The sequence below is a fragment of the Artemia sp. Qi Xiang Cuo genome, chromosome 13, assembly GCF_049724085.1.
Source record: "Artemia sp. Qi Xiang Cuo chromosome 13, ASM4972408v1, whole genome shotgun sequence".
NCBI lineage: Eukaryota > Metazoa > Arthropoda > Branchiopoda > Anostraca > Artemiidae > Artemia > Artemia sp. Qi Xiang Cuo.
This window is the reverse complement of record NC_142806.1, coordinates 28394079-28413146: the sequence shown is the minus strand read 5'-3', so window position 1 is coordinate 28413146 and position 19068 is coordinate 28394079. Positions and strand designations below refer to the sequence as shown.

Sequence of the window (19068 nt, the reverse complement as noted above, 5' to 3'; positions counted from 1 at the left end):
CATTTTTCAGATGGATACACGAAAGAGTAGTCGTTTGTAAATAAAGACAGAAATGTGTTCAGAGCGCACTGCACAATTTATCATTTATTTATTTCTGTGAGCCAAGTGATAAAACTTCGATACACGACTACATTCGGTCTAACGGACATAACTCGAAGACATCGATAGCTTCTACTTCACGAGATATTTTATCATATATGGTGAAAGAAAACACGCCAAAAGATAATTTAGTGTTTACAGCAGAATTAACAAGGGTTTACTAAGTTATAAACCACCATCTGACTTGTGATTCATTGGACCACCAACGGAATTGAACGCTACCTCTTGTTCTAGTTAAAAAATTGTCGTGAAAAAGTCAACTGCGCTAACCTAACCCACATTAATAATTAAAAAAATTACATTGGCACCACATTATGTGCAAAAGACTATGCAAGAACTAGAGAAGATTCAGTTTTACAGAATTTTGACCGATGCAAGTAATAATAATGCTGAAAAGTTGTTTCCCCTTCTTATTCAGTATTTCTTGGAATATAATGGTATGCAGCTGAAATTAATGAAATTGGACTCTTTGGAAAGAAAAGTTTCAGAACCTTTCCGCATAAATACACATTTATGGGTAGAACAACGTTCATTTTAAATTAGTACCGAATTTTGAAAGGATATCGAACGTATTGGGTGTCCCACTCATATCCTACATAATACAGCATCGACATCTACTGATATACTTTCATTTGATGTGGAGTCAAAAGTACTTGAGATTTACAAACAAATTTCAATATTCGCAGTACACAATGAACGCCTTAAATATTTTTGTGCGGCAGCAGATGTCACTTGTTCTTATTTACAGTTCCACTCGAGAACTAGGTAGTTGTCATTATTGCCGGCGATAGAACGTATTCTGGAACATTTGAAGCCATTAAGATTTGGCTGAAACCAGAAGGCTCAAAGTCATAGTCGGTTTCTTAAACCACCCGCTGTCTCAAGTTGGTTTTCGATTTATACGTAGCCCATCGTGTTTATTTGAGAAACAAATAAAGAAAATAGAAAAATCAAACGTAACTATTATTCAAGTTAAAGAACTCATAAAAAGTCTTAAAAAAACCTGTCAGAACATGCAGCAGCAAAATTTTTGAAATTTAAACTGAATCTCCAAAAATAGTTAAAATTCCTCAGCTTTCAAATTTAATTAAGTCATTTGAAGAAGGAATAGTTAATTACTACAGAACGACTCTGGAATATTTATACCAGTGGAGTTGTACACTTACAAAATATTGGTATATTTTCATGGATAAATCTTGTTGTCCCACTGCAATGAAAGGATATTGTAAAGACAGTACGTTATTTACAATAAAATGGAATAGCCACTGTCAACAGCGCATTTGAAGAAACAGCATAGCTCAAAGATTTTATAGAACAAAGAAGAGGTAAAGAATCTTGGAATGAAGAAGACCTGCATCAAAATGGTTATTTTTTTCCAGAGACCGATATATTGGAAAGGAAACAGGCTTTTATTTTGACGTGTCATTACTTGTGCGCCATCCCTGGCCATAGCACCAATGTGGAAAGAATATTTTCTTTAGTAGCTGCACAGTGGACTATAGAACGCAATCGCCTTCACTTAGATACAGTCGAAAGGATAATTCAATACCAGTATAATTTCAAAATGACATGTTCAAAATTTCATAAGTATGTTTTGGGGCAAACCGGACCCGTTAAATAATGTGAAGAAATCTGAAAATATATAGTAATTACTTAGTGTTTCATGTGGTAGAATCTATGTTGTAGATATTCAATTTCCTTTTTTGTAACTTTAATTTCATTTGTGACCAAAATAAAGGTAAAATGGTAACAAATATGTTTTTTTTTTAATTTACATAGAGATTTTTAGTCACTAATGTCCCGGTCTGTACTTATGCTGCTATGGCAACCTTAGGCTAGGGTGGCTCTAAGGGCTGCAGAAGCAACACCTTGTGAAGTTGAACAAAAGTGAAAGAAAGGCCTGAAAGAATATAAAGCAACTCCAAATGAAGAAAGGGTTTATTAAAAGAACTATTTGTTTCAAGGATAAGGTTTCATGTTTTTCTGAAACCTTAGAGAGCTGTATCGACATGAAAAAAGAGATTAACGTCTTTATAACAGGGCAATAAGAGGCGACGTAAGAATGAATTAAATAATGAAATATAATTTTTAGAATAGACTGGGGAAACATGTACTTAAGATTTCTAGCATTCATCAACAATTTCATTAGAAAATACCTAGGAACCTGGTATAACGATCACAAGGTCTGCTGAGAGAAATACTTGAAAAATGAATTTGAGATAGTTGACTGCTATCGACTTGTTCTATCACACTGAAAATTCTTGTTTGGATAATGTCTACCAACCTTGGAAATGCAGAGAAGCTGCAGATGGTATATGATGTGCACTGAAGCTCAACCAATTGAGCTAACTAATAAATTGTTCTAATGACAAGATTCTTACCTGTTTGGATGCTGTAGATTTTGATAATTTTCTTGTATGTGTTTAAGCTAAGTACTGAAAGAAGATGGTAAATATTTTCAGGTGGAGCCATTTGATGTTGCTTTATTAATTTAAGACAATACCGTAATGCACTCTTGTTAGTGCATAAAAAGAATTTTGTATTTACTTTGCACTGTTTTGCCGGCTGAAGAAATAAATTTTCCTGCTTTAGCTCGAAACAAAAGTGACCCTGATTTTTGCCCAAATGAATACATTTTCTGTCGGGAATTTGGCTTTTAAAGGGAAATTTAACTCTGTCTGACCCTAGTTTAATTCTTAATGATGTTTTTTGAAGGTCCAATACCCCTACTATCAGGTCTGGTACTTTGGTGGTCTGTGGTAGAATATAGGGTTAGGCCTAAGCCTGCTTTTGGCGTTAGATATTTTGTTTTTCTACTCCTCCTGTTTCACTCCTTCATTTGAGATCTTGTGTCAATACTACACAGCTCGTCTGGCAATGTTTTAGAAATTCTTATGACATTTTGGTTATGTAGTAACCGTCAATGACACTGCAAATGGGTAATCCCCCGAGACCTTGTTCGGATGTGTTTTGACATATAAAAAAAAGAAATAAAAGCTTATTTTCTATCCCAGTAAAAAAAAAGGTACTTACGTATTATCCCAACCCCACTCAAGTTGTAGATCCATATGATCTGAGAAAAATCGGTTTGTTACTCTGCATTAGGTTATAAATAGCTTAGTCTCATTGCGAAAAACTACGATGCATGTATATTTTTATTAGACTTTTAATATATAGAGGTGATTAGATTAGATTTTTTTATTTGCGTACTGGGCGGCCTGCTTTCCATAATTTTCTATTGTAGTTTCCATAATTTTGTTTCTAAAGTATTGTGTTTTTATCAGGTCTCGGTATATATTATGGGGTGTCCTTAGACGCCCATAATTAACTTGCGACAACTCTATTTATCAAGATTTTTTTTTTTTCTAGATGTGTTTCCTTTGAACAAGATCTTCCATTTGTGGGACACCCTTTTGCTGGGATCTGCTTCATTTCCACTTTTTGTTGGTCTGGCAATACTCCGCCAGCTAAGAGAGCTTTTGATGTCTAGTGGATTTAATGAATGCATCTCTTATTTCTCTAATATGCCAGGTATTTTATTCCTTCATTTGTTTCGAATTCTACAACAAAACAATTAGAGACAAATGAACCGCAAACCGTAGCAAGAGAAAATGTTAGGAAAACACGAAATCTCTTTGTGTGGGCTAGTAATTTTGCTGTAAACTTTAAACGGATACAAATTGTGCAGAATAAAGCGCTGTGCCTGCTCGGTGATTTTGTAAAATGTGAACGGGCAATGGATTGTTATCGCCATTTTAATATTTTAAATGTTGGGCTTTTGAGAGATTGTCAGACCGGTATTTTCGTGTATCAGTGTTTAAATAAACTAGTATCTAAAAAAGAAAAGGACTAGATATTACGATTTTCTTACAACTGTTCTCTCAATATTCTATAATGACTAGTTTAAATAACAAAAGAGATCGTGCCACAGTGAAGTGGCGTTTTCTGCCATTTTGTGCTACAAAACATTCAACCCTGGAGAATGAAAATTCTAAGATAGCTAAAGGACTTTTCATGGTCTAAACCCCTAAAGAAAGGTTTTGAGCCCCGTATCTTGACAAAGTGGTGTTTTCTGCCATTTTGTCACTCTAAACGTCGATTTTTCCCCAAAGAGAATCAAAATGTCAGGGAATGCTTATTGCAATAGAACCAATTGGTTGTTTGTTGTCTAAAGCCCTAAATAGGAGATTTTGAGGCTTTTGAGCCCCTCATTTTCAAAATTTTTAGATGGGAAAAGTTACCTACCTGAGCTCAAACTCTTTTCTTCATCCATTGGTTCCTTGAAGAAGAACATAAAAAAAAAGAAAAATTAGATTAGTGGAAAGCCAATGACAACTGTTTTTAAATAAAAAAAACTTGTATATCTAAGTTTCAACTATTTCTATATGTTGAACCTCAGTTAAGTGATCTTTTAGTGTTTGGAAATGACTGTCATCAGCAAAAATAATTTACATGAGGTTCAACTTTTTCCTCTAATGGTAATAAATTACTGAAATACACAAGATTGTTGTTCCTAAATAATGATTAAATGAAAAAACAAGTTTTTTTAACTGAAAGTAAGGAGCAGAAATTATTACGTATATTAGGGGGTTCGTCCCCTCGTCAATACCTCGCTCTTTACGTTAAAGTTCGAATTTTGTTCCAATTCTATAAGAATTACCTCAGAATCATAAAAGCCGTTTAATTATAATAGAAATCTCTTATAAAATTACAAAAAAAAATTTAGCGTAAAGAGTGAGGTATTGACGAGGGCGCGAACCTCCTCATATACGTAATAATTTCTGCTCCTTACTTTCAGTTGAAAAAACTTGTTTTTTTTATTAAATTTCTGATTGTTTTTTAAATAATGCTGGGAAAGACTCTTTCATGGAAAATTCTCTTCCCCCATGAAAAATTCATCTATGGAAAGATCCTCCCATGTAACCCCCGAACCCCGAACCCCCATCAGAAAAAAATCCCCCTTGAAAACGTCTGTAAACTTCCTAATAACCAATACTATATGTAAACAATGGGCAAAGTTCATAACTTACAGCCCTTCCCCCGGGGACTGTTGGGGATTCAGTCGTCCTCAGAGACATACTTATTAAATTTTTCGACTATGCTGAACAATATGGTTATCTCGAGATTTTGATCCGGTGACTATGGGACAAAATGAGCGTGGGAGGGGCCTAGTTGCCCTCCAATTTTTTGTCACTTAAAAAGGGCACTAGAACTTTTAATTTCTGTTCGAATGAACCCTATCGCGACATTCTAGGACCACGGGATCAATACAATCACCCCTGAGGAAAAAAAACTATCCCTGGAAAAAAAGTTACTTACCTGAGATTCAACGGTTTACGTACTTCTTAATTTATCCTCGACTTTTTACTCGCCTAAGATTCAAATTATTCAAGCTGAGATCCAACTTTTTCTTCCAACGGTTTCTCGAGAAAGAACCTGGAAAAATGTAAAAGAAATTTGTCAAATACACTAGAAATTCCTTCTTAGATTTCAAAATATACTTACCCGAAAATCATGCACATGTTTTGCTTTTTATTTTACCTTTTTTTCTTTTAAAACCTTTAGAAACTAAGAAGATGTTTTTGTTTTTAGACCAGGGCACTTCGTATCTAAAGAATTGTGGTAGGCACTTAGAAAAGGGCTCATTCGATTAGAAATTGAAAGGGCTAGAGCCCTTTTTAATAGTCGATTGTAATTGGAGGGCAACTAGCCCCCCCCCACCCATCATTTACCCTAACATATCCAATTAAAATTTTGAGAATCTATTTTGTTAAGCGTAGTTGAAAGTTCTGGAAATTATGTTTTTGAGGATGACCACCCCCACAGCCGTTAGGGCATGGGTTGTAAGTTATGCCCTGTAAGTTACAAGGTTTCATAGGCAGCGCGCTGGCGCTGCCTAAGTAAAGAACGATGTGGGCACAATGTATTTTTATTTTTTTTCATACCCGGGCACTTCGTATCGAAGGAATTTTCGTAGAAAGTTCAAAAAGGGCTCATTCGGTTGGAAATTGGAGTGGCTAGTGCCCTTTTTAATAGTCAAAAGTGATTGGAGGGCAACTAGCCCCCCCCCCGCCCATCATTCCCCCAAACACATCCAATCAAAATTTTGAGAAAGCCATTTTGTTCAGCGTAGTTGATTTGCAGATAGAAGATATGTTCTCGAGGAGAACACTCCCCTAAAACCCTCAAGGCAAGGGTTTTAAGTTGTGACATGGGGGCATATAAGGTTTTTATAAGAGGCGTTGTCTAAGAAACTTCGAAACAGGCTCATTTAATTTGAATTTCAAAGGGCTAGTACCCTTTTTTATAGTCGAAAGTGATTGGAGGGCAACTAGCCCCCCCCCCCACGCCAGTCATTTCCCCAAATACATCCAATGAAAATTTTGAGATAGCTATTTTGTTCAGCGTAGTTGATTTCCAGATAGAAAATATGTTTTTGAGGAGGGTACTCCCCCACAACCCTCAGGGCAAGGGTTTTAAGTTATGTCCTGGGGGTATATAAGGTTTTTATAGAAGGCGTTGTCGTAGAAACTTCAAAACAGGCTCATTCGATTGGAAATTCAAAGGGCTAGTGCCCTTTTTATTAGTCGAAAGTGATTGGAGGGTAGCTAGCCCCCCCCCCACGCCCATCATTCCCCCTAACACATCCAATCAAAATTTCGAGATAGCCATTTTATTCAGCATAGTTGATTTCCAGATAGAAAATATGTTTTGAGGAGGACAATCCCCCACAACCCTCAGGGCAAGGGTTTTAAGTTATGCCCTGGGGGCATATAAGGTTTTTTATAGAAAGCGTTGTCGTAGAAACTTCAAAACAGGCTCATTCAATTGGAAATTCAAAGGACTAGTGTCCATTTTAATAGTCGAAAGTGATTGGAGGGCAACTAGCCCCCCTCCACGCCCATCATTCCCCCAAACACATCGTATCAAAATTTTGAGATCGCCATTTTGTTCAGCGTGGTTGATTTCCTGATAGAAAATATTTTTTGGAGGAGGACACTCCCCCACAACCCTCATGACAAGGGTTTAAATTATGCCCTGGGGGCATATAAGGTTTTTATAGAAGGAGTTGTCGTAGAAACTTCAAAAAAGGCTCATTCGATTGAAAATTCAAAGGGCTAGTGCCCTTTTTAATAGTCGAAAGTGATTGGAGGGCAACTAGCCCCCCAACCCCCCACGCCCATCATTCCCCCAATCACATCCAATCAAAATTTTGAGATAGCTATTTTGTTAAACCTAGTTGATTTTCAGATAGAAACCATGTTTTTGAGGAGGATACTCCCTCACAGCCCTCAGGGCAAGGGTTTTAAGTTATGCCCTGGGGGCAGATAAGGTTTTTATAGAAGGCGTTGTCGTAGAAACTTCAAAAATAACTCATTTGATTGGAACTTCAAAGGGCTACTGCCCTTTTTAATAGTCTAAACTGATTGGAGGGCAACTAGCCCCCCCCCCCACGCCCATCATTCCCCCAAACACATCCAATGAAAATTTTGAGATAGCCATTTTGTTCAGCGTAGTTGATTTCCAGTAAGAAAATATGTTTTTGAGGGGGACACTCCCCAGCAACTCTCAGGACAAGGGTTATAAGTTATGCCCTAGAGGGCATATAAGGTTTTTATTGAAATCTTTGTCGTAGAAACTTGAAAAAAGGCTCATTCGATTTGAAATTCAAAGGGATAGTATCCTTTTTAGCAGACGAAAGTGATTAGTTATATTTTTTTTTGTTGTGGTTGTTTAGACCAGGGCACTTCGTATCAAAGGAGTTGTCGTGGGAACTTCGAAAAGGGATCATTCGATTAAAAATAGAAAGGAATTATGCCCTTTTTAATAGTCAAAAGTGATTGGAGGGCAACTAATCCCCCTTCCATTCCCACCCTCCCACGCCCACCCTCCCACTTGCCCATTATGTTTAAAAACTATATTTTGCCTTAAGATTAAACCGAAATGCCCTTGGTTAATGACTATTTCCATTAAGGACTCTCAGCAGAATCCAAAGAACGACTGGGTGTATCATGTTCAAACTTTTGGGGCTACATCTGCTCTTAAAATTTAACCAAATCAAAATAGTGTAAGTGTATCCAAGCTATTAGATAAATTAAACAGATTTTTTTTTTTTTTTTGCGAATGGTATCAAGTTTTACATTTCAGGTCAACTAAATGAGGGATGAAACTAATTTAAACATTACTATTTGTGTCCAGATTTTTAAAAGGGTGTATGCCGTTAAAAATTGCTGAAAATTTTTCGCCAGCATACAAATAGCAGGCCAAACTATAAAGTCTTAAAAAACGAATAGATTTAAAGAATTATTTTCTTTTTCCCTGAAAAAACTATGTCAATATAAAACAAACAGAAATTAATTTAAAAAAAATTTTCCACAAAATAAGTTTTTCAAAGAAAAGTAAAGAACTCCATTAAACAAAAAATGAGGAAAAATCAAATCAAATAATCTACCAAGCGTGAAACTACCACAAATCAGCATCGATAAATAAAGAAACCCAAAACGAACAGAAATTACAATAAATAACGGAGTCGAACTCAATACAAGCAGAAATTAACATAAGTTGGACGCAAAACCCCTTTGCCCTCCCAAGCCCAGAACAAAATTTACACTTCACTGAAAAAATACAAATGAATGTGCATTGTCATTTTAATATACATATACGAAAATTTATAAGCAAAATGTTAATATTATTTGATTTATTAAAGTTATAAAAGTAAAAACATTTATATTTTTTTCAGTAAAGTGCAAATTTGTTCTGGCCTTGGGAAGGCATAGGGGTTTTGCGCCCAACTTATGCTAATTTCTGCTTGTTTTGATTTTGACTCGGTTATTTATTGTAATTTCTGTTTGTTTTGGATTTCACTTATTTATCGATGCTGATTCGTGGTAGTTTCACGCTTGGTAGATTATTTGATTTTATTTTTGCTCATTTTTTGTTTAATGGAGTTCTTCACTTTTCTTTGAAAAACTTATTTTGTGAAAAAAGTTTTTTTAATTAATTAATAGAAAGGATGGTCGTATAAACTTGCGAGGTGGCTCATTGTATTGGTAATCAGAAGTTCTAGTGCCCTTTTTAAGAGTAACAGTGATCGGAGGGCATCACCCCCCCCCCCACTCACACACACAAGTCGTCCCGAAATGTATCCAATTGAAATTTTGATATAGCAATTTTATCTAAAGTAGTCCAAAGATCATATAACAAAGCTTTTGGGGTTGAAACAAACCCCCAGAGCCCGGGGGCAAGGGTTATAAGTTAAACCCCGGGGGCATTTAAGGTTTTTATGAAAGGGATGGTTATAAAATTTTTAAAGAAATCTTATTTGGCTGGAAATTGGAAGTTTTAGTTCCTTTTAAGAGTCAAAAGTGATGGAGGGCAACTAGCCACCCCGTCCCCCCATCTCTCTCCCCCTGACTACCTATTTTTCACCAAATAGAAATGCTGAGATAGTTATTTTTTCAAAATTGTCTAATGAACGTATAATAATGCCTCTAGGGTTGGCAAAACCCCCCAGAGCCCTGGGGAAAGGATTGTAAGTTATGCCTAGGGGGCATCTAAGGTTCTCATGGAATGGCTAGTCGTATAAACTTCAGCTGAGGCTCATTTGGTTTGAAATCAGAAGTTATAGTGTCCTATTTAAGAGTCAAAAGTGATTTGACAGCAACCAGCCCCCCCCCCCCGCCCATTATTTCCCCAAACACATCCAATCAAAATTTTGAGATAGCAATTTTGTTCAGCGTAGTTGAAGGGTTTGGAAATTATGTCGTTGAGGATGACAACCCCCCAGAGCCCTGGAGCAAGGATTGATGCCCTGGGGGCATATAAGGTTTTTATAGAAAGCGCTCACTCTTTACGCTAAAGTTTGACTCTTTCTCACAACTCTATTTTTTAAAACAATAAAAAACTTTACCGTAAAGAGCGAGGCGTTGAGGAGGGGACAGCCCCTTTCATACACGGAATAATTTCTGTTCGTTTTAAGTTTTAATGTCGCTCCTTACTTTCAGTTAAAAAAAACTTGTTTTTTTTATTTAATTACTAGTATAATTCAGACTACACGTATGAAGGTGAATAATTGACAGAATGTTGAGGGGGAATTTGAACTAAATCAAAATAAATTATGCACATATAGATTTCAAAAAGCGTGAATTTCAAGAATTTATTCAGTTATTCCGTTGGAACTTTTGGATAATTCTCAGATGAGAAGATCGATTGACCAAACCCCAATATATGTATGTCACTACTAGCACTAATACCACTGCTACTTTTACTAATACTACTACTGCTACTAAACAACTCCAACTACTACTTCAATTGCAACAACTTGTTAGGCTTAGAGTATTAAGGTGAAAAGGGATCAAAAGGGTGTCAAAAGCAGACATCAATAATATTTTTTGGAACAGCCTAACGTGTCAAGGTGAAACTTCCGGGGCATCATGAAAGCGGTGTTCATTTGACGCAAAAAGCAATATGCACATGCTACTACCGCTATTAATACTGCTGCTACTACTACTACTAATGCAACACCAACACTGCAACTACTTCTACTGCCACCGAAACTACTGTGATAATAGTACAATTAAGGCTGAGCCTATGAAGGTAAAATTTTAGGGAATATTGTGGGCAAATCTGAACTAACAAAAGACACTATGTGCATCTAGATTGTCTAAATAGTGTTTCTTAAGAATTTATTTGTGCATTAAGTTGGAACTCTCAGAAAAAACTGAAAGGGGAAGATCAATTGACCAAAAGGCAATATGTGCACACTACTACTACTACTACTGCGACATTTACTAGTTCTATTGCTCCAACTACTGCGACATTTACTACTATTACTATTGCTCCAACTACTACTTATATTCCAACTACTTGTAAAATTAAGACCATTAAGATGAAGATTTCAAGAAGTATATGAACACACAGGTTATCAAAAGAGCAAATCGACACTGTTGCTAAAGATAAGACGACTCCTATTAACTCTACTGCTACAACTATAACTACTGGTGCTACTACTTCTGCTTATAAACCTAAGGGTATTAAGGCGAAAATTTTGGGCAGTATTGTAACTGTATTGAAATAAATTGAAACACACTATGCCGAAATAAGTTGTTAATAGGACTTATCAGCAATGCTGACCGGTTGATGTTATTAGGTTAAAAATTTCATCCTGTATTGAAGGGGATTTTGAAAAAAAAGGTGCTATGTGCATACTGTTACTAATGCTACTACTGCTACTAAAGCAATTGCTACTGCACAGGCTATGGGAAATAAAGTAAGGCTTTATAGGAATATTTAGGCGGGTGTTGAGCTTAATGAAAATGAACCAAGATTATATAAATTGTCAACAGGGTGATAAAGTAATATTGCAATAACGGCTTACATTATTGAGGTAGACCCTTCAGGCAAGTTGTGACAGATTTTGAACTAGCCATAAGACACTATGTGTATACTTTTGATACTACGTCTACGGTTACTGTAACTAATGACACTAAGGGTATTAAGTTGAAACTTTTGTGCAACATTTAAGGTGAAGTTCAGTTAAACGAAAAAACTATGCCTGTATTCAAGTAATTAAAGGAGACATAATCAATATCACAGGCAGCGCTGCTTCATCTGAGCAAGCAATGTCAATGATATTTTAAAGGAGCTAATTTGATTGGAAATTCAAAGTTCAAGTATTTTGACCCTTTTTAAGACTCAAAAGTGATTGGAGGGCAATCAGCCTTCCTCTTTAGCTCACAATTTTCCAAACACTTCCAATAAAAATGTAAGATAGCCATTTTGTGCAGCATAGCTGAACGGTCTTGTAACTGTTTCTCTAAGGTTATTGCTTGGGTAAGCCCCCCCCCAGTTGTGCAATTTGCCCATTATGTTTAAAAACTAAATGTTGCCTTAAGATTAAATCAAAAAGCACTGTGGGTATGCTTATTGCCAATAAGACATCTCAGCAAAATCCCAAGAACGACTGAGGGTATTATGTTCAAACTTTCGGGGCTACTTCTATTACTACTTCAGTTCTTAAAATTTAACTAAATCAGAAGGGTATAAGTGTATCCAATCTGTCAAAGAGCATAGATAGATTTTTTTTTGCGAATGGTATTAAGTTTTATTTTCCATGTCAAGTAGAAGAAGTATAAAACCAAATTAAACACTAATATTTGTGTCTAGATTGTTAAAAGGGTGTATGTTGCTAAAAATTGTTGAAAAACTTTCTCCAGCACACAAATAGCAGGCCAAACTATAAATTCTTAAAGAAAACCGAAAAGATTTAAACTATTATTATTTTTTTCTATGAAAAGACTATGTCAATATAAAACGAACAGGAATTAATTAAAAAAAATTTCCGCAAAATAAGTTTTTCAAAGAAAAGTAAAAAACTCCATTAAACCAAAAATGAGCAAAAATGGAATCAAATAATCTACCAAGCGTAAAACTATCACAAATCAGCATTGATAAATAAATAAAACCCAAAACGAACAGAAATTACAATAAATAACTGAGTCAAACTCAAAACGGGCAGAAATTAACATGAGTAGGGCTCAAACCCCTATGCCTTCCGAATGCCAGAATATAATTTGCACTTTACTGAAAAAAAATTAAATGTTTTCACTTTTATAACTTTAATAAATCAAATATTATTGATATTTTAAGGAATAAAATCAGCATATGTATATTAAACTGACAATGCATATTCATCTTTGAATATGCATGACGAGCCGTAAGGCTTCCCCCCCCCCAAAAAAAAAAAATATATACAGATTTTTATGATTATTACTAAAAAAAAAAATTCATAGTTTCCATATGGCTAAACTTTTTTTGTAGTTATGCACTTTCCCTCTCCCCTGTCTCCTTTACAGCAGTCAGGGCTAATAACGAGTAGATTCAAAAGAATAAATTTAGATATGGAAAGACTGATATATTATCTTATCTTTGCAGGATTAGGGTAGTGAAAAATCTTAATCTTGTTATCTTATCTTATTGCTTATTATCCTATTATTCTTATTACATTTGAAAGTTGATGCTTAGTGATTTTTATCTTTCAGAAATAGACATGGAAAGATGTCTGAAAGATTCAAAAGAAATGTGGGAGACAACACCCAAAAGTGCTACATATAGAAAGTATGAAGCGAAGAAAGAATCCATTTCTGTTTTTGATGCAAATGGACTATCTCAAAGAAGCCCAATTGCTAATGAACAAGATGATATGGTAGATTTTTATTTTTATTCAAATCCCTTTTATTTAGGATATGATATGCCTTTTTTTTAGCAAAATTATTATATTTATTTATTTATTACCCGTCAAAAAAAGGTACAAAAGACGGAGTATCACTAAAAAAGAAAAAAACGCACACAAAAAACACATTACACATAATCGAACAAATTACAAAGACGAGAAACAAAACTCAATTATACACTGCACTGCAGGTACGTAAGAAATTTTATATACCTATAATACTAAGGAGAATAGAGAATGAATGCTACACCAGTGATTAGTCAATAATTTGGGCAGTTTTTTCTCACAATTGGGCAAATGCCTTCACGAAGGGCATTTTCTCGTGGTGATCTTTGCAGTTTTTGGCTAGACTTTTTGGTAAATTTGAAGTGGTCAAATATACTCTAATCTGCATGTTTCATTGGAAGTCGTTCAAAACTAGAAATTAAAAAGTGCGCTGTAAATTAAAAAAAGAAGGCAGTTTCACTGGAATGCTTTGTAAATTTTCTTTTGAGAAAAGGAAAATTTTAATTTTTTATTAAAAAAGAAGAAAATTATTCTGGTAGCTTTGACAAAAAGAGCGAAAAGAAAGATACATGCTGTGTGTTCGAAGTTTTAATGATTTTGTTGTGCTAAAAAAAAACTATTCAGATTAAAGTCCAATGAATAAATATCACCTGAAAGTTATTTAAAACATGAAAGTAAAGGTTAAATCATAAATTTTTGAAGATTGTCAATTGTTTTACTAGTTTTGATAAACAGAGCGAACAGAGGCATAAATGAGGTATGCAGAGTTTTGGCGATTTTTTGTTACTGATAATGAAAAGAAGCTATGCAAACCAAAATTTTTCAAATTAAAATTCCTCAAATACAATTGATTGGGAGTCATTCAGTAAAAAGGATTAAAATATATATGGTAATTTTTGAAAAACTGTAAATTATTTTGGTGGTTGTGACAAAAAGAGTAAAAGAGACACCGATCTGGTATTAAACTCGGTGATATTTTTGTTACTGAAACTAAAAAAAACATGAAAATAGAAGCTTAGTAAATGTATTTACTAAGTCGTTCAAAAGCGATAATTAAAAAATTACATTATAAATTTTGAAAAATTTTGAAGCATTTGGTACTTTTTACAAAACATCTGGTAGATTTGCGGTGTTCATAATTTGTTTTACAGTTTTGTAATTTTGTTCCTACCGATACAAAGAAAAAATAATTGATTAAAAAGCCGTAATAAAAGGGTATAATAAAAGAGCCTGAGCCATGTGCTTCGATTACAGTTTTAGTGATTACTGTTGTTACTACTTTTACTATTAACAACTCACTGTAGCACTAAACCGGATGACACAAGCACATCTGCGCACGTTCCTCTTCTACACAAATCTTCGCTCTTAACTGCATCTCATGAAGTTCTAGTTTCTTTTAAATTCTTCCTAATAAACTCTTCCCATACCATTAGGGGACGACCTTCATTCGTTTATCCCCTGGTGGATGGCCAAAAGTATAATCTCTGGGTACTTATTATCCTACATCCGTAAAACTTGGCCTATCCATCTTAGCTTTTCTTTCAGTTTAAGCCTAAAAACTGGGATCGAACCACATTATTCATACAGCTTATTGTTTGATATGCGGTCATTCAAACGAGTTCACAAAACTATTCTTAAACAACTCCTACTGAAAACTTTTGAGAAATCTTTCTCAGCCTTTCAAAACATCCACGTTTCAGAATCTTCCAATATTCTTCTCTTAGTTCACAGATTTATCTTCCTATTCTTCCAAACTTTTTTCATCTGTGAAAAAGCGCCCTGCGCCTTGGCTATTTTACTTTTGGCATCTTCACTGCATCTACTATCTTGAATAATAACACTTTCCAGGTAAATAAGACTTTAAAGCGGTAATATCGCCTTTCCGTTCACATTTTTTCTAATCTAAGCTGAATAGTTTTCTTAATATTAGCCTATTCTTGCACCCTGATCTTTCAATGTTTCCAAATATATATTCATTTTCCTTACATTTTAACTTAAGACACTCACATTGTCTGCATGATCTAAGTCTAGAAGAGTTTTATCTTCTCATTTGATTCTATATCCTCCCATAGCATTTGCGCTGTTCCTTAGTACAAATTGCATAAGAAAAATTGTATAAACAAGGATAGGACATGACTCTGCCTAACCCCTAATTTCACATTAAACCAAGTCCTAACCTCAGCTCCTACCTTAACAGCAGAAAGATTATTCTCTTATATAGTAGTGATTACTTTAATGTCCATATCTGGCATAACATACAAGGATATCACCTCTGCTGAAGTGTTTCTATCAACTAAATCAAATACCTGTTCAGGATCCATAAAATTAGGGCTGAAGGCATCTGATGATTCAGACACTTCCCAATTATTAATATAAGATTGAAAATTTGGTCGACGCATTTTAAACTCTTCCTGAAAGCATACTGCTCTTCTTTTAAAACTTTATGCGTAGTAACTGTTAGTCCAATTAGTATCATCATGCTAAGTAATTTGCTTCATACACAAATCAAGCCAGTGTCTCTGTAATTACCAGATTTACTCTTATCAACTTTCTTTGTGAAGGGGTTTGAAGTTTTCCTAAAATCACTTGGCACTTACTCTTTTTCACATATTATATTTATAATCGTCAGTAATTATGTATAATTTCTCAACCACAATATCTAAAAAATTCGTATACCGCCATACGAGCACCCGAGCTTTTATTATTATTATTTTTTCCTTTTAGTACTATCTGTAACTCCTCGTACAATAGATGTTTCATTGCTTCCAAATTGTCAGACTTTTTACATTCTTTTCTGTTTCATTTCCAATAACTTCATCATGGGTTAAGACACTCTCAATATGTTCTGCCCATTTGTCATTAGCTCTTGCTCTTGTATAAACTGCTTTAGGTCTACAACTATGTCCATCTGCTTTTGCTCCCTTATTAATTCAAGAACATTTATTTACTACCTTTCAATTTCCATTCAGGTAAAAGGCTACCTTGACCACTCAGTCAAGATTTTAATCAATAAAGTTCACCCAAGGTACCCAAGTGATACTTAAAAATGCTGTTCTCATTAAAAAGGTTTCTGTTATGCCTTTTACGTCGACGTAACCGTCATTCTAGAACGATAGCTATCGGATACCTTTTATTGGTTGTATTATTACTCTCGTACTTCTTCTTCTTCTTGTTTTTCTATTTCTTGCTCAGGATCCAAAATCTTACCTCTAAGGCGTACGTCATCACCTTTTTCCTTTGAAGTGAGTCAACAAAAACATTCCTTAAATTGAAATAAAGGATAAATGGAAAGGATTGTAGTCATGAGAGTGTCTATATTAAAGTGAACAAAAATAGTATTTTGTTTCAAGGAGCATCGACTTTAGTTTTCATAAAACTAATGATCCTAACTTGTCTTTTTGGTCTTTTAAGAGACTAAAACCAAGCAAATATTAGTCGGCCGCGAAGTTGTAAAATTTTTGGAATTTTGCATTAAGAAGTGTGTTGTACCTTGGGATTGATCTTTCTTCACATTCTCGTTATATTTTCCTCACAAAAAAGTACTAGATTTATCATCCTCGGTAGCAATAAATACTGGAATCATCATCATACTAACAGAGAGAACTAAAATGGTAGAATACTGCTGAATTTTGCGTTAAAGTAGTGTTGATTGCAAACTCATTTCAGGTCTAATCAAAGCCTGAAACTTGATACCTATCCCTTCGTTTGACCTGAACTAGCACATTTGAGCATAAGTTTTATCTTAGGTCACCGGCAGGTGCTCTAAATCGTCCTTTTTGACAGGCACTTCAGCAAAGATTCCCTGTAATTGGAAGTTCAGGGAGTCCCTCGAGTTCTTAGAGCTCGAAAATGACTTTTTAAATGGTTTAGGACATCAAAATGAACGCATAATCATCTCAATTGACCATTATTGCTTTATTCTTCTTCACTCCCTGCTTTTTTACGCTTGAAAAAGCTCAAAACGGTCTGGTGTTTTCTGCTTATGGTTTTCAGTCCTTCGTTCACCGTTCCCTTTACTAAACCAAACACCGTTCAAAAATAGTGCAATAAAATGTCAGTAAAAAATAGGTGCCGCGGGTAGTGGAATTTTCTGGTATTCACTCTCGTTGAAGCAAGTGATTTCAACTCTCTCGCCCACCCGCCCAATCAACCATCCACCACCCGTCAATATGGAACCTAGCAATGTTGGGCTGTACATTGAAAAATTGTACGAAATCTTAATCGCTTTATTTGATTTTTGACCTTGTGTTGGAGTCTTTTTTCCTTATCAGTTGAAATTTTGCAATTTCAATATTTCACAATTTTACCGTTAGTCTTACTGCCCAAATAGTTCAAATTTATTTCCTCCCGAAAGCGAAGATTTCATTTTTAAATTGATCGGTTATTCAGTCTGTTAATATGCTTATACATACAGGAGCGCCATTACTTTTTGCGGTTGAGGGAAAGGATTGTATATCACGAAACCATTGATGGAGCTTTTAGAAAACTGAAGGACACTAAAATAGACGTATAGTAAATATGTATTTTTTAATTTATGTTAATAGTGTTTATTTCTCTTCCAAAATGCTTCAAAAAGTTTTAAACCTCTCATAATAAAGTGCATTTTATTAGCTAAACCAGTTGGACTTAAACTTTAAGGAAGACCGATGATTAAAGCTATGCTGTGATAACCTAACAGAAGGTTTAAAAAAGTCACTAAAATCAACCCCCCTCCCCCAAGGACGGGCCTGGATGTTGTGAGTTTACAGCTCTAAAGATTTTACTGTTATTGATACTAAAGAAAACTAAACCAATTAAATTGTCATGGTTTATTTTGGTGGTTTTGACATAAAGAGACATACATTTGGCGTCTTCACATGTTTAGTAATTTGTTTGTCCTTTTGACACTAAAAAAAGATTGAGCAAACAATAATTCCATGGATTATTTTAATGATTTTGACAAAAAGAGCGATAAAAGACTTAGATGTGGTGAATATTGGTTTAGTGTTATTTTTTTTCTGATACTTAAAAAATTCTGCTTAGTAATGTTTCATGGATGGTTTTGGTCGTTTTGATAAAAAAAAGACATAGATTTGGTGTCTTTACAGGTTTAATAATTTGTTTATGCCTTTGATATTGAAAAAAGATTATGCTTACACAAGTGTCATGGATTATTTTAGTGATTTTGACAAAAAGAGCGATTAGAGACATAGATGTGCTGTGTTAACGGTTTAGATTTTTTTTTTTTTTTGTTACTCATACTTTAAAAAATATAAAAGTAATATTTGATGGATTGTTTTGATAAAAATAGACATTGGTTTAATGTCTTTACAGGTTTAGTAATTTTTGTCCCTTTGATACTGAAAAAAAGATTGTGCCAACAAAAGTTTCATAGATTATTTGAGTGATTTTGATATAGAGAGCGATTAGAGACTTAGATGTGTTTTTCTAACGGTTTAGTGGTTTTCTTGTTACTGTTACTTAAAAAAAACTATCCTAAATAACTTTAATGGATTATTTTAATTGTTTTGACAAAAGAGCAAAAAGAGACATAGATGTGGTGTGTTTTTAGTTTTAGTGATTTTGTTGTTACTGATACTAGAAAAAAATAATAAAATTTATGCACAAGCAACAAAATAGTCTCACCTGTAAATAAAAAATGACAAGATTTACGAATGGTTCTGTTTTTTTTTTTTTTTTTTTTTTTTTTTTACTTTAATACCACACTTGTTTTCTAGAAGCGGGAAATTGGA

The 19068-nt window shown here is 34.5% G+C and overlaps 1 protein-coding gene across 3 annotated transcripts in view; it reads left to right on the top strand.

Annotated features, from left to right (window-relative positions):
• Positions 1-19068, top strand: part of LOC148945149 (TBC domain-containing protein kinase-like protein) — an 85400-nt gene that overhangs the window by 61248 nt on the left and 5084 nt on the right. For all 3 annotated transcript variants that reach the window (XM_089099164.1, XM_089099165.1, XM_089099166.1), the window contains exons 10-11: positions 3469-3630; positions 13140-13303. In XM_089099164.1, the coding sequence (XP_088955290.1) occupies positions 3469-3630; positions 13140-13303 (326 nt within the window). The remainder of the gene's footprint in view (positions 1-3468; positions 3631-13139; positions 13304-19068) is intronic.